Raw genomic sequence first — 20,278 nt, 5'->3', positions numbered from 1 at the left:
TCCTCAAAAGTATCTTGTCTGTGCCCCGAGACACTGTTGTGTTTCATACTCCTGCCTTTGGAAAAAAATAAACAACGTGCGCCCACGCTGCACACAGAAGGAGACAGGATTCACCATATTGTCTGGTGTGTTTGGACTCAGAGTTATATTATTGTTACAAACCCAGATCGAACTTTCGAAAGGACAAACATATGTCTGTGCTTTTTTGTCACAAGTCTTTCGTGATTTTAAGGATTAATAAACTATTAGTGGGCTGTAGTTACCCTGCATCTAGATGGCATGGGGTTACATTCACAATCAGAGTAATGAAACCAGCTAGAAGTCAAATTAATTTGATTGTAAATTGCAATTATCGGATATGATCTGATGGGCACCATGATGCTGTGGCGATTAGCACTGTCGCGTCACAGCAAGAAGGATTTGAATCATGGTTTTGGGGGGGGGTGTTTCCTTGTGGAGGTTGCATGTTTACTCCGTGTCGGCGTGGGTTTTCTTCGGGTACTTCAGCTTCGTACCACAGTCCAAAGACATGCAGATTGGAGTTGCTCCCCCCCCACCGTCTCGTTTCAACATCAGCCGAGATCGGCACCAGCGATCCCTGAGACCCTCAAAGGATAAGCGCTAGAGATAATGGATGGGTTGATGGATGGATGATCCAGTAGGGACCTTCTTTTCATTGTCTCTCAGTTAAGAGAATATAATGTATGTTGTTATATTTGATGGCACCATTAGAATAATAGTGGCTTTTGTGCGATTGCTCTGGAAACGAAATGTGTCTTTTTCCTCGTCTTGTCTTTCCGTGTGTGTTTCTCTCATAAGCGGTGGGAGGCTGATTTGAATCCGTGACTCAGAGGGATATAGTATTCATCCTGTGTTTATTGCTCCCTATTAGGGGCCAATATGTTAACTTCAGATGCCAACCATCTTGCTGTGTCTTAGCTCGATGCCTTCACCGTATGGCTCGAGCCACAGACCTGCGCTCTCTACCACCGCTGTTGAACCAAGCTGCCACAAGCAGCGCAGGAGGAACCTCCGAGCTCTGACAGAGTGCTTCATTAGAGGCAAATCAGATAAAATGCCCCTGAGAGGAATTTTCTCTTTCACTGAGGACAGAAGGAGCAGAGGACACGAGCACAGTCTGAGTAATATGGTCATATGAGGTTTTATATATATATATATATATATATATATATATATATATGAATAACACTTAATAAGTAGTAAAATAAATGTCAGTAATATTGGCTTGATGTTTTTCTGAAAAACCGCGGCTGTGTTTTCTGCTACAGCTGCTTCATACTCTATTTTTATAATAACACATACATGCACTCACATAAACCTCAACCTATGCACACGCACACACACACACACACACATACACACACACACACATACACACACACACACACACCATGCCCTTTGAGCTTGATGATTATGCTTATATTATTAACTGTTTTCACTCACGCATGATATTACGTTGTTCTGGTTTTTCGTTAACATTTCAGTCAACCTACCAATTTTAAATGGTTATTAAGGTGTCGGTTATTAAGGAGAAGCCAAGCATTGAAATACATTTTATAATGTAAAGGTGATTGTATATTAAACGCTGCCCAGTTTACCCCAGACAACACATTACAATATGATCCAAAAGCTACAATGTTGTATTTAGGCCTTAAGGAAGATGAAAACAATGTGAATAATGTCATAATATAACAAGAATTAAGTCATAATATTATGAGAATGTAGTCAATATGAAATGAGGGCCAGAAAGTCATAATATTTTGAGAAAAAAATAAATCAAAGGAAGGAGAGCTCAATTTGCTGTAGTTCCACTTCCTCTGGATCCAAAATCTTGAACCAATTAGGACACGTGAAAACTTTACAATGTGCAAGAGGACACAAATGGGTAAAGCCGACAACAGAAGCAGATTGAATGGTCAGAAAACAGACAGGTGGTGGTGGTGGTGGTGGTGGTGAGGACAACAAACACACACCAGTGGGATGAAGGGACCGGAGATGTTCACTTTCAGCTCCTTCTATTAGATTAGTAGCAGCAGGTCTCTCAGCACCTGACTAATAAGCTCAAACCCCATACAGCCTGCACTTTCATCTCATCCAACAGCTGATCCCTACCCTGACTCCCCCTTACCCACAAACCCTAAGCCCCCATATCTGATCCCTCATCTTCCCCCTGCTCAGAAAGCCTCTGGCCCTATAATACTCAGCCTCAGCCAAAGTGAGAACTGAAAACAGCTTCCCCGGGCTTCTACCGAGGAATAAACTAGTCAGTGCCATCGTGTCAAACCGAATGCACATGAGAAAAGCCGGCCTGGATTTTACAGCCACATAATGAGTCAGCTCTGTAACATTAGATGATATAATATATAATAATGACTCTCATGGCAGTTTCATGTGCTGACATCTCTTGAGAACCCGGTATTTACCCGGCAGAAATTCACAAAGCAAATCTAATGCAACTCAGTCCAAGAAAAGATAGCTCCCTCAACTTCTTTTTCAATTAAAACTAGAGGGTCCTATGGGGGGGGGGGGGGGGGGGGGGCTGTGTGAATTCTCACTGTGCTTTTCACTGTGATTGAGTGTGAGCATGGGTGTGGGATAATTATTGCTGACATGGTGGGTAGGTGTGTGTGTGTGTGTGTGTGTGTGTGTGTGTGTGTGTGTGTGTGTGTGTGTGTGTGTGTGTGTGTGTGTGTACTGACTCCACACTCTGTCTATATTGGTTGTATAAAGTTGTATTCCGTCCACATACTCTGGGTCAGCTGTTCTCCCCAGATCAACAAGGCCGAGACTCAACTGTCCAACCAGGCAGCTCAGGTTAAACAGCAGCTAAATACTAACATCAGCCTTCAACTACGATGGGACCAGTACAGATCTCAAGAGAAATTATCTCGAACTTCTCAACCCTCAGTCATCTTTGTTATACTTGTTTCACAGACACTGAATCTTCCAGGGTCGTCAGAAACACGCCTGCCATGTTTCAGCAGCTATTGAGAAAATCAATCAAGTATCAAACACATTTGAATTCATTGTTTCTCGTTCATAGACTTAAACATCCACTGTGTGGGATTTAGAGGCATCTAGTGGTGAGGATGCAGATTGCAATGAACTGAATTCCCTAGGAGAACCTGCAGTGCAGCACCTTTCTGTTTATAGATAAATTGAACACACTGATCCTTTAAGAAGCCCAAAAAGCACTGTAGCACCATGAAGAAGTTAGATGTTCATACAGTTATATCTTCAATTAAAGGCTGTTGGAAAGTTGCTTCTTCTCCATCTAGTGTCAACATGAAACATCACATTTTTATTCTACCACTCACTAAAGATGGCTGGAACAATTGATTCAGGTGGGTTGACTCCAGACCCTGAAGCTGACCTTTGCATGTTGTGTTTTCAAACCAGGTCCCACTGTGTTCGGGGCACTGAAGAAGGACTGGGCCTCTCCGAACAGCATCGCTCTCTCTCTGGCAGCAACCGGAACAGGACGGCCCTTCCCATCCTGGACTACGAGGTCAAATACTATGAAAAGGTACGGTGACCCCCAGTGGACAGTTCACAGGTGTAGACTCATACTGACCCAAAATCAAACTGAAATGATATTTTTAACCTATTTTTAAGATATATTTGTTAATGAATGTGATGATATACCAACATCAACGTATTGAAATAAGGAAGAATCATATTATTTAGCTCATAAAACAGATATACATGTGCAGTATATCACTTAATGGTGCTTCATTCATCATATCCGAGAATAAATAGTCCTACAACTTTCTACAGGGTCCTTTTTTCTAAATAAAGTAAAGTTAGTAATTAAGTAAGCTTGTGCTTTTGACCTCAGTATCAATGGAGATGTTGCTGCTGCCAAATTAAGGACAGCGTTGCAGAGGTCTCCAATTAGTAATATGACAGCTCTTCATTTTTTATTGACAGCTTTATTAATAGATAAATACACGGTGTCAGCATTGATCAGAATCTCAAATGTGGTATTACTGTTTGGAGTTTAATAAATGGTGGATTTGCAGCTGATCTTCAATAATAGCCGACAACTTCCCAGACTCCCCATGTACTAACACAGACCATAGTGAACGCTTCATAATTATAAAGCACTTTAAATGTGCTTCCCATCACAGATAATAATAATGTTTTTTAGACAAGTCATGTTTACACTCTCTCTGCAGACACTGTTCTCTATGCACAATATCTTCCAGTCAACTGTTGCTCAATAAAACATTTTTTCCAGAATATAAAAAAAGTCTCACTAAAATGATAAAGTAAAATCTTAGGCTCTCTCGTACATTGTGGTTGGATGACATTGTCGTCTGTTCCATCAGCAGCTGCCGTAGTGAAGTGACACACATCTTCTGTGAGTGCAAATGGGGAGAAAGATGCCGTTGCACCTGTCACACAGTTAAATGTGGTCGTCCCTCAGCAGGTTATTTCTGGTCAACACCTCTTCTGAATTATAATGGCTCATGCTCCTCGCTCCCCCCACAGGAGCACGAGCAGCTGAGCTACTCGTCTACGCGAACCAAGGCTCCCAGTGTGATCATCTCAGGTTTGAAACCAGCGACTTGGTACGTGTTCAGCGTACGCACCCCGCACGCCGGCTGGATACAGCTCCTACTCACCTAAATACGAATATGAATCCACAGGAGACTGTGAGTACCAGTGTTACTTCCAGCCTATGTGTCCCTGTGGTTTGTACTTCTGCCAATGGCATGTTTTCAGAGGTGAACACGATATTAACGTGCACGTTTACTGTTTTGCACGTGTCTTTCCTCATCTTTTCAGACAGTAAGTCACAGGGGAAGATGCCATCGCTGCAAGTAGCAGCTCAGGGTCAGATGAAGTTTAGATCGCCCGGAGCAGCACCAGGGCAGTTTGTATCAGAGGCAGGCACAACAGCAAATAACTAACCTGAACATGAAGCCCCATACAGCAGCAGGCACAAATAGGATTCCAGACTATAGCGACTGGAAAATGTGTCTACGAAGGGAAATTGGAAATGAGCATGCAGCAGCCTTAAAATCACAAACGCTAACACATCACACCTCTCTACTTTCAATGTAAAGTGAATAGTGTGGTACTCAACTGCACTATAACATGTACAGGAAATGTGGAGGTGGGAAGCCCATTAGTCTTCACCCGTACAACATACTGTACATTATTGCTGATTCTTTTCCATCCCATATGATTTTTACATTTTACCCCATGTGTTGTTCTTACACTGCAGAGAAACACGTGGCTTCAACCTGTATTTACTGTATAATAAGTGAATCTGGGACCTGGCAGACTTTTACTGTGGACTACTCCAGCATTTCACTTAGACTTATTTTTTACAGTATATGAAGGTAAAGCAGCACAAAGCTTTCTCACCCAGGACTTAATATTTGATAGCTAATCAACCTAAATCAGCCTAAATTGTACAAACACGTGTACATTTTTGATCAAACTATTGAAAATGTTCCCATATTAAAGTAGTTGTTTTTTTTCCCTTTTGTTTGAGTGTCATAGCTTTTTTGTGCGTGAAAAAGATATCTGAAGGTACAAATGTGTCTTCATCAATTGGAGTCCCTCTCCAAGGGGGCCTGAAATGGCAGCAATGTACAGTATGAGACAAATAATGGATATTTCCATTATTATAGCATGTAAACCTATACTGGAAAATCCTCAAATCATAATTAACAACCTGCTAATGGTCAAAACATGTTCATTTTAACTGAATGAGCTCATCTTTGGCCAGGATGAATCTGCACAGTGAATTTCATATGGCTTCCATAAACAAAGCCTCAAGGGAAAACATATCAGTAGCAGTGACAATCAAATTGAAATCAATCAAAAGACGAGTGGGATTATACAACCTCCATGTTTTTTTTTGTGTGTGTGTCAGTAGTAGCTTTATTGCAAGTGCAGTCATAAAATACAACGGTCCAGCTGCCCTTTTATGTCGGGTCAGGTATTGTTGAGGGGAGATTTTTTGGCTTCACAGTGGCTCTCTCCCTTCCAAAGCTGCAGAGCTTTGCTTTATCCGCGGATCAGACAGTGCTCGGCCAAGCCTTTGTACCGGCCCGGCGCTTTTATCTGAGAGAGAAAGCTGATTTGGCCCCTGTCGCTCGCCCCCCCCCCCCCCCCCCCCCCCCCCCCCATCCGTCAGTCTGTCCGGCCACCTGTCAGTCAGTCAGTCAGTCAGTCTCACGCGTTCCATCCATCCGTCAGTCTGTCACTTCCTCATCCCTCACTTTGCATTCTTCATCCTGTCCTCTGTCATCGTGCTATCTCCGTCCTCACACTCACACACACACACACACACACACACACACACACACACACACACACACACACAGAGACGCTTCACCACATTACAACAGCTTCAATCCAACACATCTGCTTCATTAGTGATCTGTGTGAGTGTGTGAACTTGATGGCTGGGAGAAATGTCTTGTGTAATCTGGTCACCGCCACTTTCACTCCCCCTCCTGCTGAGTGATCTGTAATTACCTTTATCTACCAACACACACACACACAGACACACACACACACACAAACACACACACACACACTTTTAACACCACCCGTGCACATATGCTCCTGACTTACCACACACACACACACACCCTTGTTCTGTACAGTATAAAAGCACGCAGGCCTCACTCATTGGGCCTGGTGACCACGCGCCCTAATCCTCAATTCATATTCATTAAGCGCACGGTATTATAGAAATACATTTGGTAATGGCAATCATCTTTCAATTATCTGGGATTCGTTAGCCTTGTGACGAGACACAGAAAAGGGAAAATCATGAATATCAAATGGGACCAATTTAACCAAATGATCATGGACTAAATCGTAATTTCATGAATGAATAATATTAATTAAACAGAAGCGGGCGTACGAGTTGCTCTGGTATGAAGCTGACGGGGGGGTTTAGCATGACAAAGAGCGGATCAAACATCTTTCCATCAAGAGAGCGTATATGCTCTGTATGGTGCACTGACAGAGAGGAATATTTTAGACGTTGAATTCAAAATGTTCTCTTTCTTCTCGGGTTCCCTGCCTCCCATGTCATTTCCCTCTTTTCTTCCCTCACTGCTTTTATTATCCCTATACGTGCTCCTGACGTTCAAGTTCTCCCTCTTAATGTAGCTTTTACTCTTCTCCCTTTTCACGCCACCCTGCGTCTCCGCCTCCTTTCAGCATCAGACATCGCCTCGGATCAAGGCCAGGTGTTGGTCGTCGTCACAGCAGCGGTGGGGGGATTTACCCTCCTCGTCATCCTCACCCTCTTCTTCCTCATCACTGGAAGGTAAGACAGGTTTTTTTTTCATCCAAGTATTCAACTGCCTGGTTTGGTATGAGTCTGAACTGTGAACTTCCTGACAGTCCAGTTTTGATTGATGTCTATTTCTCACACTCTCTTAGTTCTGTTGCCCATGTTGTGGCAGATTAATTTTTTAAGTCGTAGCAGTTTGAGGAGTTGTGTTAACCTTAAGCCGGGCACAGACTGGAGGAGTGTTCGGGCCAATCTATCTCTGACTCACCCCTCCTGACAATCAAACTTCAAATCCTGTGTGGGACCTTGGTCTGTGGCGAAGTTCAGCCCAGATCATGATGTGAACAGAGTTTGCAGATAAAGTCTCAACCCTCACAAACTGATAGTCTGGAAAGTCTTAACAATATCCTGTAGTGTGAGATGTGTTGTTATTTTCAGATCTAGCAGTGTGTGCATGTTTCAGATTATAGAGAAGAACAGAGGTGAGGTGTGGAGCTCTTGCAGGCTTAGTCGGGCTTCATTTCAGTTTGAGCTCAGCCACCTTCAACCAGAGAATCAGCCAGAATGACAATGTTCCTGATATTTATACCAGTGCTTTGCGTCAAAAAGTCTAAGAAAGTCTAAATGCACCCAACGTGTAACTGCAATTCCTGTTTAGTGTGAACAAGACCAACTCCAACTGTAAATAGAGTGAGATTTAAGCTGTACAGATGAGGAGCATTTCACTTTCTTGTCACACTCAATTTTAACGTCACAAGCGGATAACTTCTCCTTCGCTTGTTCCATTTGCAGCAAATGATCTGGCCCCTCTACAGCTGTGCTGAACCAATAGATAAAGTCTTTCCAGTGAAAAGTGTCTGTTTGTATCGGGCACTCTATGTGACTATGATACTATAATTTCACATTTAATGGTGTGTATGGTTTTAGTTGGTGTGGTTAGTTTTAGGCTCAACGATTACCTGGGTAGTGATCAGGTGGTGATGCTGGTTCAGGTTTAAATGAGGACTTAAGGTCTGATATTGTCTTAATACAAACAAGGTTGAGGAAAGGTCATGGATTAAATCTATGTTTACTATCCTTTTCATAAATGATGCAAGCACAGGTCTCCTGTGTGTCTGTGTTTTGTCGACTCATTCACCCCCCCCCCCCCCCCCCCAACCAAACATGAACATGGTTATCAGCAAGGCGAGCGCCAGAAAGACACAAAGCAATTCAGAATTTCCATGAGAGATTAAAGACATAAAATTCACACTCTGAAGACAATTTAAAAAAACAAAACAATAAATAGTCATAAGATTAACTTAATGAATTAGGAAACAATTGGCCATAATAAGCTGTTTGCACAGAGGACATGTGGGCTCGTATTTTACAAGAGCACAGGGGCAGGCTCCTAAGCCTCTAATTCCTCGGCTGACTGTTGCTGTTCATTATTTTCTCCGGGGCACTCACACAACAACAGATGCCTTGAGACTCGGGATACCAACAATAACATAGTGGTTTTCAGACACGTCCTCCGGAGGAACTCCAGAGAATTGGGTCCGGACTTTTTACAGAGACTTTATCCAGCGGCAGGTTCTTTGCTCAGATGTTTTCACCACAGCAACAAATCCTCCAGAGGATTCAGGTGGGGGGGGGGGGGGGGGGGGGGGGGGCTCTTATCACCACGATGTCTCATGATATCTCTGTCTGTACGTCGCTTGATTTTCATCCTGAGATATTTGTTTTCTTCTTGTTTTTGTTATTTTGCTTCTGTCGTGTGTGAGAAACTCCATCAGCACTCTCATCTCCTGCTGTGTTTATAATAATAATAATATAAATTTTATTTGAATAGCACCTTGCACACAAGATTTGCGGCACATGGTGCTTCACAATAAAGATTAAAAGTACATAAAATAAAAATAAATGTAAAAATAAAACATGATTATCTACTTGCTAATAAAAAGCAGTTTGTTCTTTCCTTCAGTTGTTTTCCCCTTGGTTTCATATCGCAGCTACAACCACTCAAATTCAGCTTTGAATCATCAAATCAGTGTGAAATCATGATATCACATAAGGTGCTGGTTGCATAATGCACTGATTTAATGAACACGAATATGCTTTTTATAAACCTGAACCTCAGTTTTTCTGCAGGCAGCATCTGGCATCCTTTGTAAACTGAAGCTTAAAGCTCATCGGAGAAATCCACTGTGCTTGTTTCCATACAACGTCCACAAGTGAACGTTGAACTTGGCAGGTTTGAGGTCAGTGTTGTATCAGACGAGGTGTACCACTTCCCACTGAAGGCCATATCGCTTGTGTGATTGTTAAAGGCGGCTGAACAGAGAGCTAAAAGGGATTTAGAGTATATTTCTTATTGTTATGACGCAATCTCAGGATGTGTAGGAGGTCTCTGCTCCTAATGTATTTATAAGATAGCATAAGAGCTGCATCAAGCCCTTTAGGCCCCTTTAAAAAAAAGAAAAAGAATCCAGGTAAGAGCAGCCAAAGCAGGAGTTGAAGTGTTTTTTGACTTTATCAGCACCTGTCATATCTGCAGTCCCCCTGCCCCGTGTAGGAGGGACTCTCGATGTCCTTCACTTTGAAAAAGAAGTAGTACTTGAGTTGCATGAAAAAAATAAAAAAAAGATCAGAACTCCTCGTCACAGCGCTCTCACAGATGTAAGGTGGTACAACATAAGAGGACCGGGCATACGAGGAGCTTTAGCACCTGGCTGCCCTGAAAGCTTTTTTTCTAAATTTACATCTGTTTGCATTCGCCTCTGCTATATTTGAAAGAGCGGGGGAATTTCGAGGAGAGCAAAGTTGTCACAATTGCACGGACGCAACCTATAGTTGAAGGGTTTTGGAGTGTGTGTGTGTGTGTGTGTGTGGGTGTGTGTGTGTGTGTGTGGTTGCTGTTTATCCTTGGATTGCCTGTCGAACACTTCGGTCTTTTCTCATTTTATTATCACTGCATATTTGCTTAAATCCCGTCTTTCATCTGCACCCTCTGCAGTGTGACGCGGTGAGGTGACTGTGAAGGATGTAAGGGCGAGAGAGGAGTGGTTTGAATTACACTGATGCTTTGATTAGCACTGTGGGCAAGGTTGTTTAACTGAGGTGTGCCTGTGTGTGTGTGTGTCTGTGTGTGTGTGTGTGTGTTTGTGTGTGTGTGTGTCTGTGTGTGTGTGTGTGTGTGTGTGTGTGTGTGTGTGTGTGTGTGCATGCGAACATGCGCTGAAACAATGCTCAAAAGCCCTGAGAGCAGCGGAAGAAGCCAAGGTCTCTGTATGTGATAACTGCCTGTGTGTGTGTGTTTGTGCGTGTGCGTGTGTGTGTGTGCGAGCGTGTGTGTGTGTGTGTGTGCGGCCTCTTTTCGACATGAAAGCCAGCGAGACAGAAGGATCGGCGGATAAAGGGGATCAGAGGATGGGACTGGAAAAGGCTGATAAAGGCACATGCCACCATTTCTTTAATGAACAGCTTGACCCCATCAGCGGAGGTCAACAGTAGCTTTCTAAATCCCCCCGTCTCGTCCTCTCCTGCCAGTGTCGCTCGCCATGTTATCTGCTCTGTCTGTCAGCGTCCGGGGGATCCCGCAGACTTTGCCTTTAGCCGAGGCCCGATCTGGCAACCTGCGGCTCGTAGCCCTCTGACACCTGCTTTAATCTGGCAACCTGGGTGGTGGTCAGCCTTCAAAAACGATGGCAGCTCACCTGTTGATCACAGCCACCAACACACACTCGTGCAAAGAGACCGTTTACAGACACACTTCCCTGTCCCAACTTATCCGACGGCAGCCTGTATCATCTTGTCATTTAGACAGTTTATCACGACACACAATACTTTTTATCAGTTTTTTAGTGTGTAATGTAAAAGGTGCTGCTGCTGCTGGTGAACTCACACATCCTGACTCAGCAGTTTTAGGCTCTTCAGAGTCGTGTCCATCGTGCAGCACCACCTCCACAGGCGTCTTATCGGTCCAATATTCATTCTGCAGCACGACAACGAGCACGAACGCACACCCAGAGTCATAAAGAATAGCTACAGCAGATGGCGAGGCCCCCATTGAGCACTGATCTCAACATCATGAGTCGGTCTGGGGTTTTATGAAAAGACAGACGACACTGAGACGATCTCGGATCCACAGAAGAAGAGCCGCGGCAAGTTCCCCAGATGAATGATAATGTTGCTCTGCGGCTGTGTGATGTGTGATGTGTGCTCGTTCCCCATTCATACAGTGAGAGTGGGTCAATGTTGTTCTAAGGAGCTCAGCACAAGTATGATATAGGAGAGTCAGACACATTATTATGTTATAAAGCAGATGTTCAGTCACATTTTGAAACATTGAAAGTTACAATAAATATAAAGTTATATCCTAAAACACAAAAGACAAGTTGCCAACATATTGAATCTTCAGCTTAATGCTCCTATTGGCTTGACGTGTGATTATATATAAATTACAAGCTTTGGCTTTCCATCAGTATGTACAGTGTAGGTTAGAGTTTAACAACAATATTTCTAAACCTGCACAGTGCATAACCAGCTGAAGATTGGTTACAACACTTAGCTTTTTTTGTAGGAATGCACAGAAAATCGTCAAGTATCATTTGACACTTTCCAATTGGACGGACTGAGAGGCGGGCAAATGTCAAGATCACCTTGGATCCATGGCCCCAACCTGCCAAGTGTCAACAGTCCAGCCCGGCGGTGACGGCTTACGGCCACACTTTACCCGTCTTCTAACAGCAGGACACTGCTCCGTGTCTCACAGCGGAAGTCGTCTCCCACTGGTTTCAGGAACATGACAATGAGTTGAGCATACGTCCGTGTCCTCCCCAGTCACAGGGTAATAGAACACCTTTGGGACGTGGTGGATCGGGGGGCTCCATAGCGCGGATGTGTTCTGAGAGCAGAGGGAGACCAATCCCAGTATTAGTATGGTGTTCCTGTCAAAGTAATCTGTGAGTGTAATTCCCAGGAGAACTTGACTTGAGGTTCGCTGTGGGTTTGGCAGAAGTGTTTTTTTGTTTTTTTTTGCTGGAAATGGTGGACAACAGGCATTTAGACTCAGTGATACAGTAAATAATTTACAAAAGCAAAAATAGAAAGCTAAAATAGAAAATAGTGTATTTATACTGGAGTAAATGTGGCATTTTGTGATGTTGTGTTGTTGTTTATCTGCTTTACGATTCAGATCAGTTTGTCCTTTTTTTAATGCAGATATTTTATGTGAAGAATTCATCATTGAAAGGACCAAGAAAATGTACTGTGTCGTTATAATTGTAATGTTATGTAATTTGTTCAACACCTGAGTTCAGTGGGGACTATAGAAGTGACATTGTTGGGATGTACTTTATGTTTTTACGCTGTCTCTGTGGATTTAATCTGTCATCAACTAATTTTAAATTAAGACAGATTCAAAGAATATTAATATTTCTCCTGTAGCCTGTTGATTTGTCAGGATATTAGGAGTTGGAGAAATAAAAACAAGAATACCTGAGAGAAGTGATCTAATCTTCACTCTATTTTATTGCAACTATGATTTATCCTTTACCTGTCTGTTAATATTATTGTTCCATTTTATTTTTATCCAATTCTTTTGCCTTTTTATTTTATTCTACTTATTCATATTTTACCTTTTATAATCTATTCCATGGTTGATTGTCCGCATTTAATTAGTTGTATCTTATTCTTCATCCATCAGTCAATTATTAAGCACTTCTAGTAAAGGTATATACAAATAACAATTGATTGATTGATAAAGTGAGATATAATGATTACAAATTTAAATCCATATTTAAAAAAAGTTAAGATATGATATGCTAACCCAGATCCAAACTAAATACATGTCTGTCCATACTGTCTTGTCCTGTGGGAAGTACAGTTGGAGACCTCTGTTCCTCAGCTCCTCAGCCCTCCAGGAGGGTGACAGTATCTCGCATCCAGTCCACAGTGGCGTGAGGGCCCAGGGCTGTGGGGGGGTGGGGGAGGTGGGGTAGGAGAGACGTGCTTGTCTGGAGCATTGACAGTGAAGAGGGGATTTTCCTCTGAAGTGACAGTGTGACTACCAGAGATCTCTGTTTCTGTCTCTGCTCTGGCAAGTTGGGGGTTTGGGTCAAGCCTCTGGGCTCTGCTCTTCTACTCGCTGCCACTCCTCACTTTCTCAGACATGCTCTTTATTATGTAGATGTGTCGGAGGTTTAACGTGTCATCTCGTGTTGGAGTAAACGGAAGCTTCGCCCGCCCATAAACGTCAGGACGGCCGGCTGTCAGGGCTGCAGCCAACATGTCACATCGAGCGCAGCTTTATTCTGAACTACAGTGGCACCCAGTTGAGTTCAGACCTCCACCGAGGCCCAACAGTCCCCTTCTGACCACATTTGAATTCACTTGATGCAGGTTCGGAGCAAGTTGTATACACTCGTGAATACCAATCCCCAAAATATGCCAGAATTATTGTCTGAGAAAGCAACAAAAATGGGGGGGAAATGCTCTTTCTCACTATTTGAAAGAAAAAGAAAAGAAATCCCTGAATCTTCCCTGTGATCTGGAACCACACCATCCTTCCACCAAGTTTCATGGTGATCTCTCGAGTAGTTTTTGTGTAACCCTGCTAACGAACAGACAAACTAACTTACTAACTCTCCTCGGCGGAGGGAATTAAACACTGTGATGTTTGGCTATTAAAACCGTGGTTATTTGAAGAGCGCTAATTTCTCACTTGATTATCATTGCTTGTGTAAATGAGCTGCTTTTAAGTTGTTGAGGAAACCAAAAAAGGCGTGTTTACGAACTCACTACAAAACTCACAACCTGAAGTTTTGTCACTTTTAACAGCAGCAGGATATCCTCCACTCGATCTAATAAATGATTTAATATTGGCTGAATGTATTAGGGGGGGGTCCACCAGGGAGATGTGGGGGTTATCCATCATAAACGGGGTCATTAATTACAAAAAGATACTTTTTTGAATTCACCAGTGATTCCTCCTGTGTACCAGAACTCCGAGCACCTGTTTTTCTTCTTCATTATTCTCCGTCTCACGGCTCCTCTCTTGCAGCGACACCTCCGCCCCCTCGGGCACCAGGCGACAAATAATTTGTGAGCTTTCCAGGATTCTTTTTTTTTAAACTTCCACTCTGTGTTTGAATTATATAAAAAGATGGATGACATGACAGCTCCCCAAACGTGAAGCCAGAGCATCTTGATCGCCCATAAAGCAAGATAATAAACGCCGCCACCTCCATGTTAGTGGATGGGACACGGACCAAACTAAACAATTAAAATACACGTCAAATATCACACTGAGGTTTGTTAAAGTGTTAGTGTTTGGTTTTAATTACATTTGATGCTATAAAGAGGGCGTGAAAGGTCATGATTGACAGCTGAGACCGTCTCGCCATTGGTTGACCATCAGCACATGATGTCGGTGTTCGTATCCAGGCTAATGTGACTTGATTCCTGGACAGTGGGAGGAAGTGGAGACGTGTCGTCCATCTTTATACAGAGTTTATGGTTTAAAATGAGCCACTGCAAAACATGGAGATAATGGTGAACCACGTCTGAATGACAGAAGGACATTATCTGAACATTAGGCCAGATGTTTGACTTAATGGGCGATTCCAGCAAAACTGTTTGAAATAAAAATACACTCTCCCTCTAACCATAACTAATATGTGATCATGCAAATTGTTGGTATTTATTTGATTAATTTCCAGATGCTGTGAGGTTTGCAGCCATTGGGCATGTAACACTATAATACATGCGGGTTGCGGCAGAGTTTTTAAAGACAATCACAATGGAAGCTGATTGAGTTATAACCTCATATTAGTCTTTGTGTAACTGTGATGAACTGAAGATATCTGAGAGAAGTAAATTGTTCCAAACTTGTTTTTTCTTTTTTCTTTTTGTGCCTTAACGTTTGTAATTATGTTCTGGTGTCGCCGTGACCTTGGCCTCCACGGATCTAAATGATAACTTAATCTCCGCAATTTCTGTATTTGCTCGATTCTTTTAATAGTTTGAAGCTGAATAGTCTTCTGATGAACCTGTTTATCATCATGGAAGTTGTCTGTGAGTCCTGTGAATTTAAGACATCTCACTCTAATCAAAATGACTTCAAGCTATTGGAGTAGCACACTGGTGTTTATTATTATTGCTTCAATGTTACTTTGAAGGTATCTCATTTGCATACTGTGTACAAGAGGGAAATAACGTTAGCTTTTCACCTTTCAATGCAGATCTGTGTTCCAGTACATTTTAGTTTCGTTTCTGAGACAGAGGGGGAGGAGCTGGAGATATGCTGCTAAATTTTGCATAAAGTTTATGGATATGAAGTCATATAAGCCGGTTTTCCGACATGACCTCCAGAGGATCTGCAGAGAATTTGGTCCGGACCATCTCTAGAGTTTTCCTTTCACACATGAGAAACGCAGCGGTAGATTCTCTGCTCACACGTGTTCACAACAGCATCAAAACCCCCGGGGGAGTCAGTTGAGGTGCAGCAGGCAGAGACAGGATGTAATCTAGTAATCCTGTGTTTTTGTTCGCAACACATATTTTATCACCACAAGCTCTTTTGACATCTGAGTTTTCTACGTGTGTGACACCTCGGAGATATTTGTAATCTTTTTTAATTTTATCGTGCGTTAGAAACATGTGAACCCCCCCCTCCCTTGATCAGTAATCCTTATAATATAGTTTATTTCTTTCCTTATTGTTAATGCTATTAGCTGTAGTCTTGCCTGCGGTGCTTGATTCTGCTCGGTGCTCAGTGTTAAAGCTTTCATGAACTGCTTATATGGTTAGATGTCATGGATCGTAACTTTTAAGAGACTCATTAGCCACTGAGATATAACTCTACCTCTCTCTCTTTCTCATCACACACTATCTGCTCCATGCCGGATCTCGCTTTTTCTGCCACCTTCTTTGTCGTACTGTTCTAACTACCGCCTGTGGAACATGTGAACCTTTAAAGAACTGTCACACAACACTTCATGGAAACGAACTGTAGGTGCCACTATTCAAATTTAAAATCTTAGCTAGTACTCAGTGTGAGGTTGCGAAAATACCAAGTATGAACTGCCAACAGGGCGCTCGTGAATAAGCGTGAAAAGACAAGTGGAATTTTCTCTAAGTTCCCAAAGAATCTTTTCTTTTGAACTCTTCCCTGCAAACACACACACACACACACACACACACACACACACACACACACACACACACTGGGGCCTGTATCCTTTCCTTGTAGAAACCTTATTTACAGACTTCTTTTGCTGTATATGCCACACAAACACATTTGAGGACGATCCCTTTGACTCATATGTCATCCAACCTGTTTTCCAGGTGTCAGTGGTACTTTAAGGCCAAGATGACCTCGGAGGAGAAGAGGAGGACCAGTTATCAGAACGGACATGGTGAGTCACATTAGTCCTTTGTATTTGAATGATACATTCAGGGATGAAGACATTTGAAGAATCAACAAGAATTCTTTATACCACCATTTTCCTTCATTTGTCTTTCCCTCCTTAACTCTAAAACTGTTTTGTTTTTATCTATTCTCTTTTATGTTATGGTTTTCAATTATCTCTCCATCTGTCCCGCTCTCATGAACGTGATAATGAATTGAGGAAATTCTTCAAATTTGGCATTCACTTTCAATTGGACGACAAGATGAATTGATTATACATCATTGGTCAAAGGTCAAGGTCACCCCCCGCTCACAAATTATGTTTTTGGCGATAACTCTAGAGTCAATGCACTATTTATTTATTTGGGCATTTTATATCCAAAGTGTCAAACGTCAGCTTCCCTTTGACATCATAATGTTCTGCAAACCAAAAGCCATTATGGACTTCCTCTGTATTTTAACCATTTGTTTTCTCGTGTACCACTTTTAAGTCTATGTGAAAAGTGATCTATCAATAATGTTATTAAAAAGGGAGTTTAGACGACATTTCCTGGCCTCTCGGTGGAGGCATTAAACCCAGATGCAATTATTTATTTATTTATTTGGTTTCCTGACCTGTCTGCTACTGGGCTATTATAATTCTCTATCTCTATTTTCTGTCTTTTGTCTTTTAATGCCCATTCTTTCATCCCTGGTGTCAAAAAAAACACTGATTTAAATCGGAGCTCTAAGGTGAAAAAAATAAATAACAAAGAGCACAGAAAACTGAACAATGAGGCGAAAAGTGCAAGAGGAGAAACAGAGAGGGCAGAGATATCAGGGTCGGGGTCGAGCGAGTAGAGGCAGTGGACAGAAAAAGATGAGGAATATTTTAAGGTGACAATTGGATCGAGTCAGAAACAGACAAGGCAAAGGTAAGAGACAATATCAAATTAGGTTTTGAAAGTATCTAACTAGCTGCCACAAAGTTCACTGGGATTTAAGAGATAGAAACACACACCTCTTGTTTAAAAAGTATTGGTCTGTCCCCCGTGTCCTGTCTCTGGACTCAGCGCTGAGTGTTGAGCAGATGCTCTGAGAGGGAAACAGGCTCCTCTGGGTTCTGCTGCTGCTGCTTCAAGCATCAGAGACTGAAACTGATTGTTGTTTTAGGTTTTTTGAAACTGTATTGATCCCTTAAGGAGAAACAACACAGCTTTTGTCTAATACCCCCCCCAGCGTCCCTTCCCCGTTTTCAATGACTTGCTCATGGACACGTCAGCATCATTGAGGATCTGAACCCTGCTTGGTCCAATAGGGAACAAGCTGCTGGTGTTTCTGTTCCGCAGCATGACGGATTCTCAGAGAGACATTCAGGTCAACTACACAGAAGATATTCTGCAGACGTTCTAACTTGTCTAATTGACTCCAAGCTCATAATCAATAGCGGTGGTGAAATGTGTCTCTACACGTCCATTTGTCTCAGGAGTGATCAAATCACTGTTTTTATGTGATGCCCTGTGACACACTGTTCAGAAACAGTAGAACAAACCTATTAAACTGTCGTTTGGCTGTAAATAATACGGACAACAGAAAGCAGTTTTTCTGTTTGTCTTTCTTCACATATATTTTTGGGCAGTAAGGATTTTTAGTGGAGCTGAGTTTATGTCTGATGTTTCCCCACAGACCTATTTGATGAGCTTAAGTAGCCTTTTACTGACGCCACCCATCTTATTCCTAATACATTGATTTCCTTTTATTTTACACAAGATGTTATACAACACTATTAATTATATAGAACTATGGAAACTGGCTTTTCATGCCCTTTCAACACAAGGAAGTTCAAGTTCAGTCAGAAGGTGTCTTCGGGTCAACGAACCCCAAATTGCCCCTGATGTCTGTGCAGTGACGGGGATGTGAGAGTGATGTGGAAGCACTGTATTGATGTGTGTGTGAGTGGCTGTTAGTGAACAGTAGTGTAAAGCCCTTTGAGTGTCTAAAAGCCATATATCCTCACACAGATTTGTAATCCTATGTGTGTCAGTGTTCCACATTCTCTGAGGTAAATGCAGGATTGCATCCTCAGGAGTTTCCCAGGGTCTCAAAAAGTCTGAATTTCAGGACCCCACAAGTCTTGAATATGTTAAAATGATATATACCATTGACTTGGCTGTGGTTAAAACTATGGATGTGGACTCTTGAGTGCTAACATATTGTTTCAGTGGTTCTTCTCTACTGTATTATGGGAGTAGTAGCAGTAAGAGAAAGTTGCAGTTTATAAGAAGTAGCACTAAAGAGTTTCATACATGCTTTTAACTTTAATTCCAAAATTATAAGACTTTAAAAAATGGTCATATGAGCTGATTTTCCCTTTTATTGTGCTTATGGTTTATTTAAATGAAACAACCCGCTCTCACCCACGGTCTCTGTTACTCTCTTTCTATATCCCCAGTCCCTGTGCCAGGATTAAAGACCTATGTAGACCCTGATACATACGAGGACCCCACTCAGGCCGTTCATGAGTTCACCAAGGAGATCGACCCGTGCAGGATCCGCATCGAGAGGGTGATCGGAGCCGGTACATACACACACACACACACACACACACACACACACACACAGAGTTACTTTCTCCTCCATGTGCCTCACAGATTCATGCCGCTCGCCTGTGGGCAGAAAGGGATCAGTTATGTTGGTTAGAGAAAAACAACAACTTTAAATGTGCCAGAAGAGATTTATTTTCATTACACACATGTAATTGCAGCAATCCCCCTCGGCTCCATTGTACACACTCAAGACGATTCCCTTTTCTCCATTTCCCTCTGTCTCACTGTCATCTACTCTGCACAGACTGCAGGAATATGAAAGCTATAACAGCTTGAGAGAACAAAAGAAAGTGCAAGAATAGATTCAGAGCTTTTTTTAGAAGGTGAAAGAGAGAATCCTATGAACCAATCAGGAACAACACTGCTGGATTGGGGATGGGAACTGCAACACTGCCCCCAGGTGGCTAATTGTGCTGCCACATAGTGATGGTGAGAAGTGACAGTCTAATTGTGTGTGTGTGCGTGTGTGTGTGTCCATGCGTGCACTCCAGGTGAGTTTGGCGAGGTGTGCAGCGGCCGCCTGAGAACGCCGGGGAAGAAGGAGATCGCTGTGGCCATTAAGACGCTGAAGGGAGGCTATGTGGACCGTCAGAGGCGGGACTTCCTGCGTGAGGCATCAATCATGGGCCAGTTCGACCACCCCAACATCATCAGGCTGGAGGGCGTCGTCACCAAAAGTAAGAGGGACTATGTAGATGAGCAAACTATGTTAATGACAAAGTTCTATCTGTGATGCGTTGGACCTCAATGACTCCAATGTCACGACACATTTTTTGTGTTTCATTTTCCAAATCTGAGTGTGAAGTTGTTTGTAAAACAGACGCCTGCGTTTTCTGATCCTGTGTCTGTTCATGTCTTGCATGTGGGACTCCAGTGACTCACAGAGACAAAAGGAAACCTCGTTCAATGCAACACATTTGCAACTGTCCTTAAAAAGATAGTGGCAAAAAAAATATTACTCACATTTTGTTCTCTGGTGACATGCAGTGCACTTTTCCCTTCAGACCAAAA

At 42.5% G+C, this 20,278-nt stretch overlaps 1 protein-coding gene across 1 annotated transcript in view; it reads left to right on the top strand.

The window, feature by feature from the left end:
* LOC128455798 (ephrin type-A receptor 6-like) overlaps window positions 1–20,278 on the top strand; it is a 139,297-nt gene that overhangs the window by 109,105 nt on the left and 9,914 nt on the right. The window contains 8 exon segments of the mRNA XM_053439669.1: window positions 3,421–3,494; window positions 3,497–3,547; window positions 4,516–4,617; window positions 4,619–4,679; window positions 7,216–7,324; window positions 16,619–16,689; window positions 19,114–19,239; window positions 19,759–19,944. Coding sequence (XP_053295644.1) covers window positions 3,421–3,494; window positions 3,497–3,547; window positions 4,516–4,617; window positions 4,619–4,679; window positions 7,216–7,324; window positions 16,619–16,689; window positions 19,114–19,239; window positions 19,759–19,944 — 780 coding nt within the window.

Source organism: Pleuronectes platessa, chromosome 14, assembly GCF_947347685.1.
Source record: "Pleuronectes platessa chromosome 14, fPlePla1.1, whole genome shotgun sequence".
NCBI lineage: Eukaryota > Metazoa > Chordata > Actinopteri > Pleuronectiformes > Pleuronectidae > Pleuronectes > Pleuronectes platessa.
This window is presented reverse-complemented; position numbering and strand designations above follow the sequence as displayed.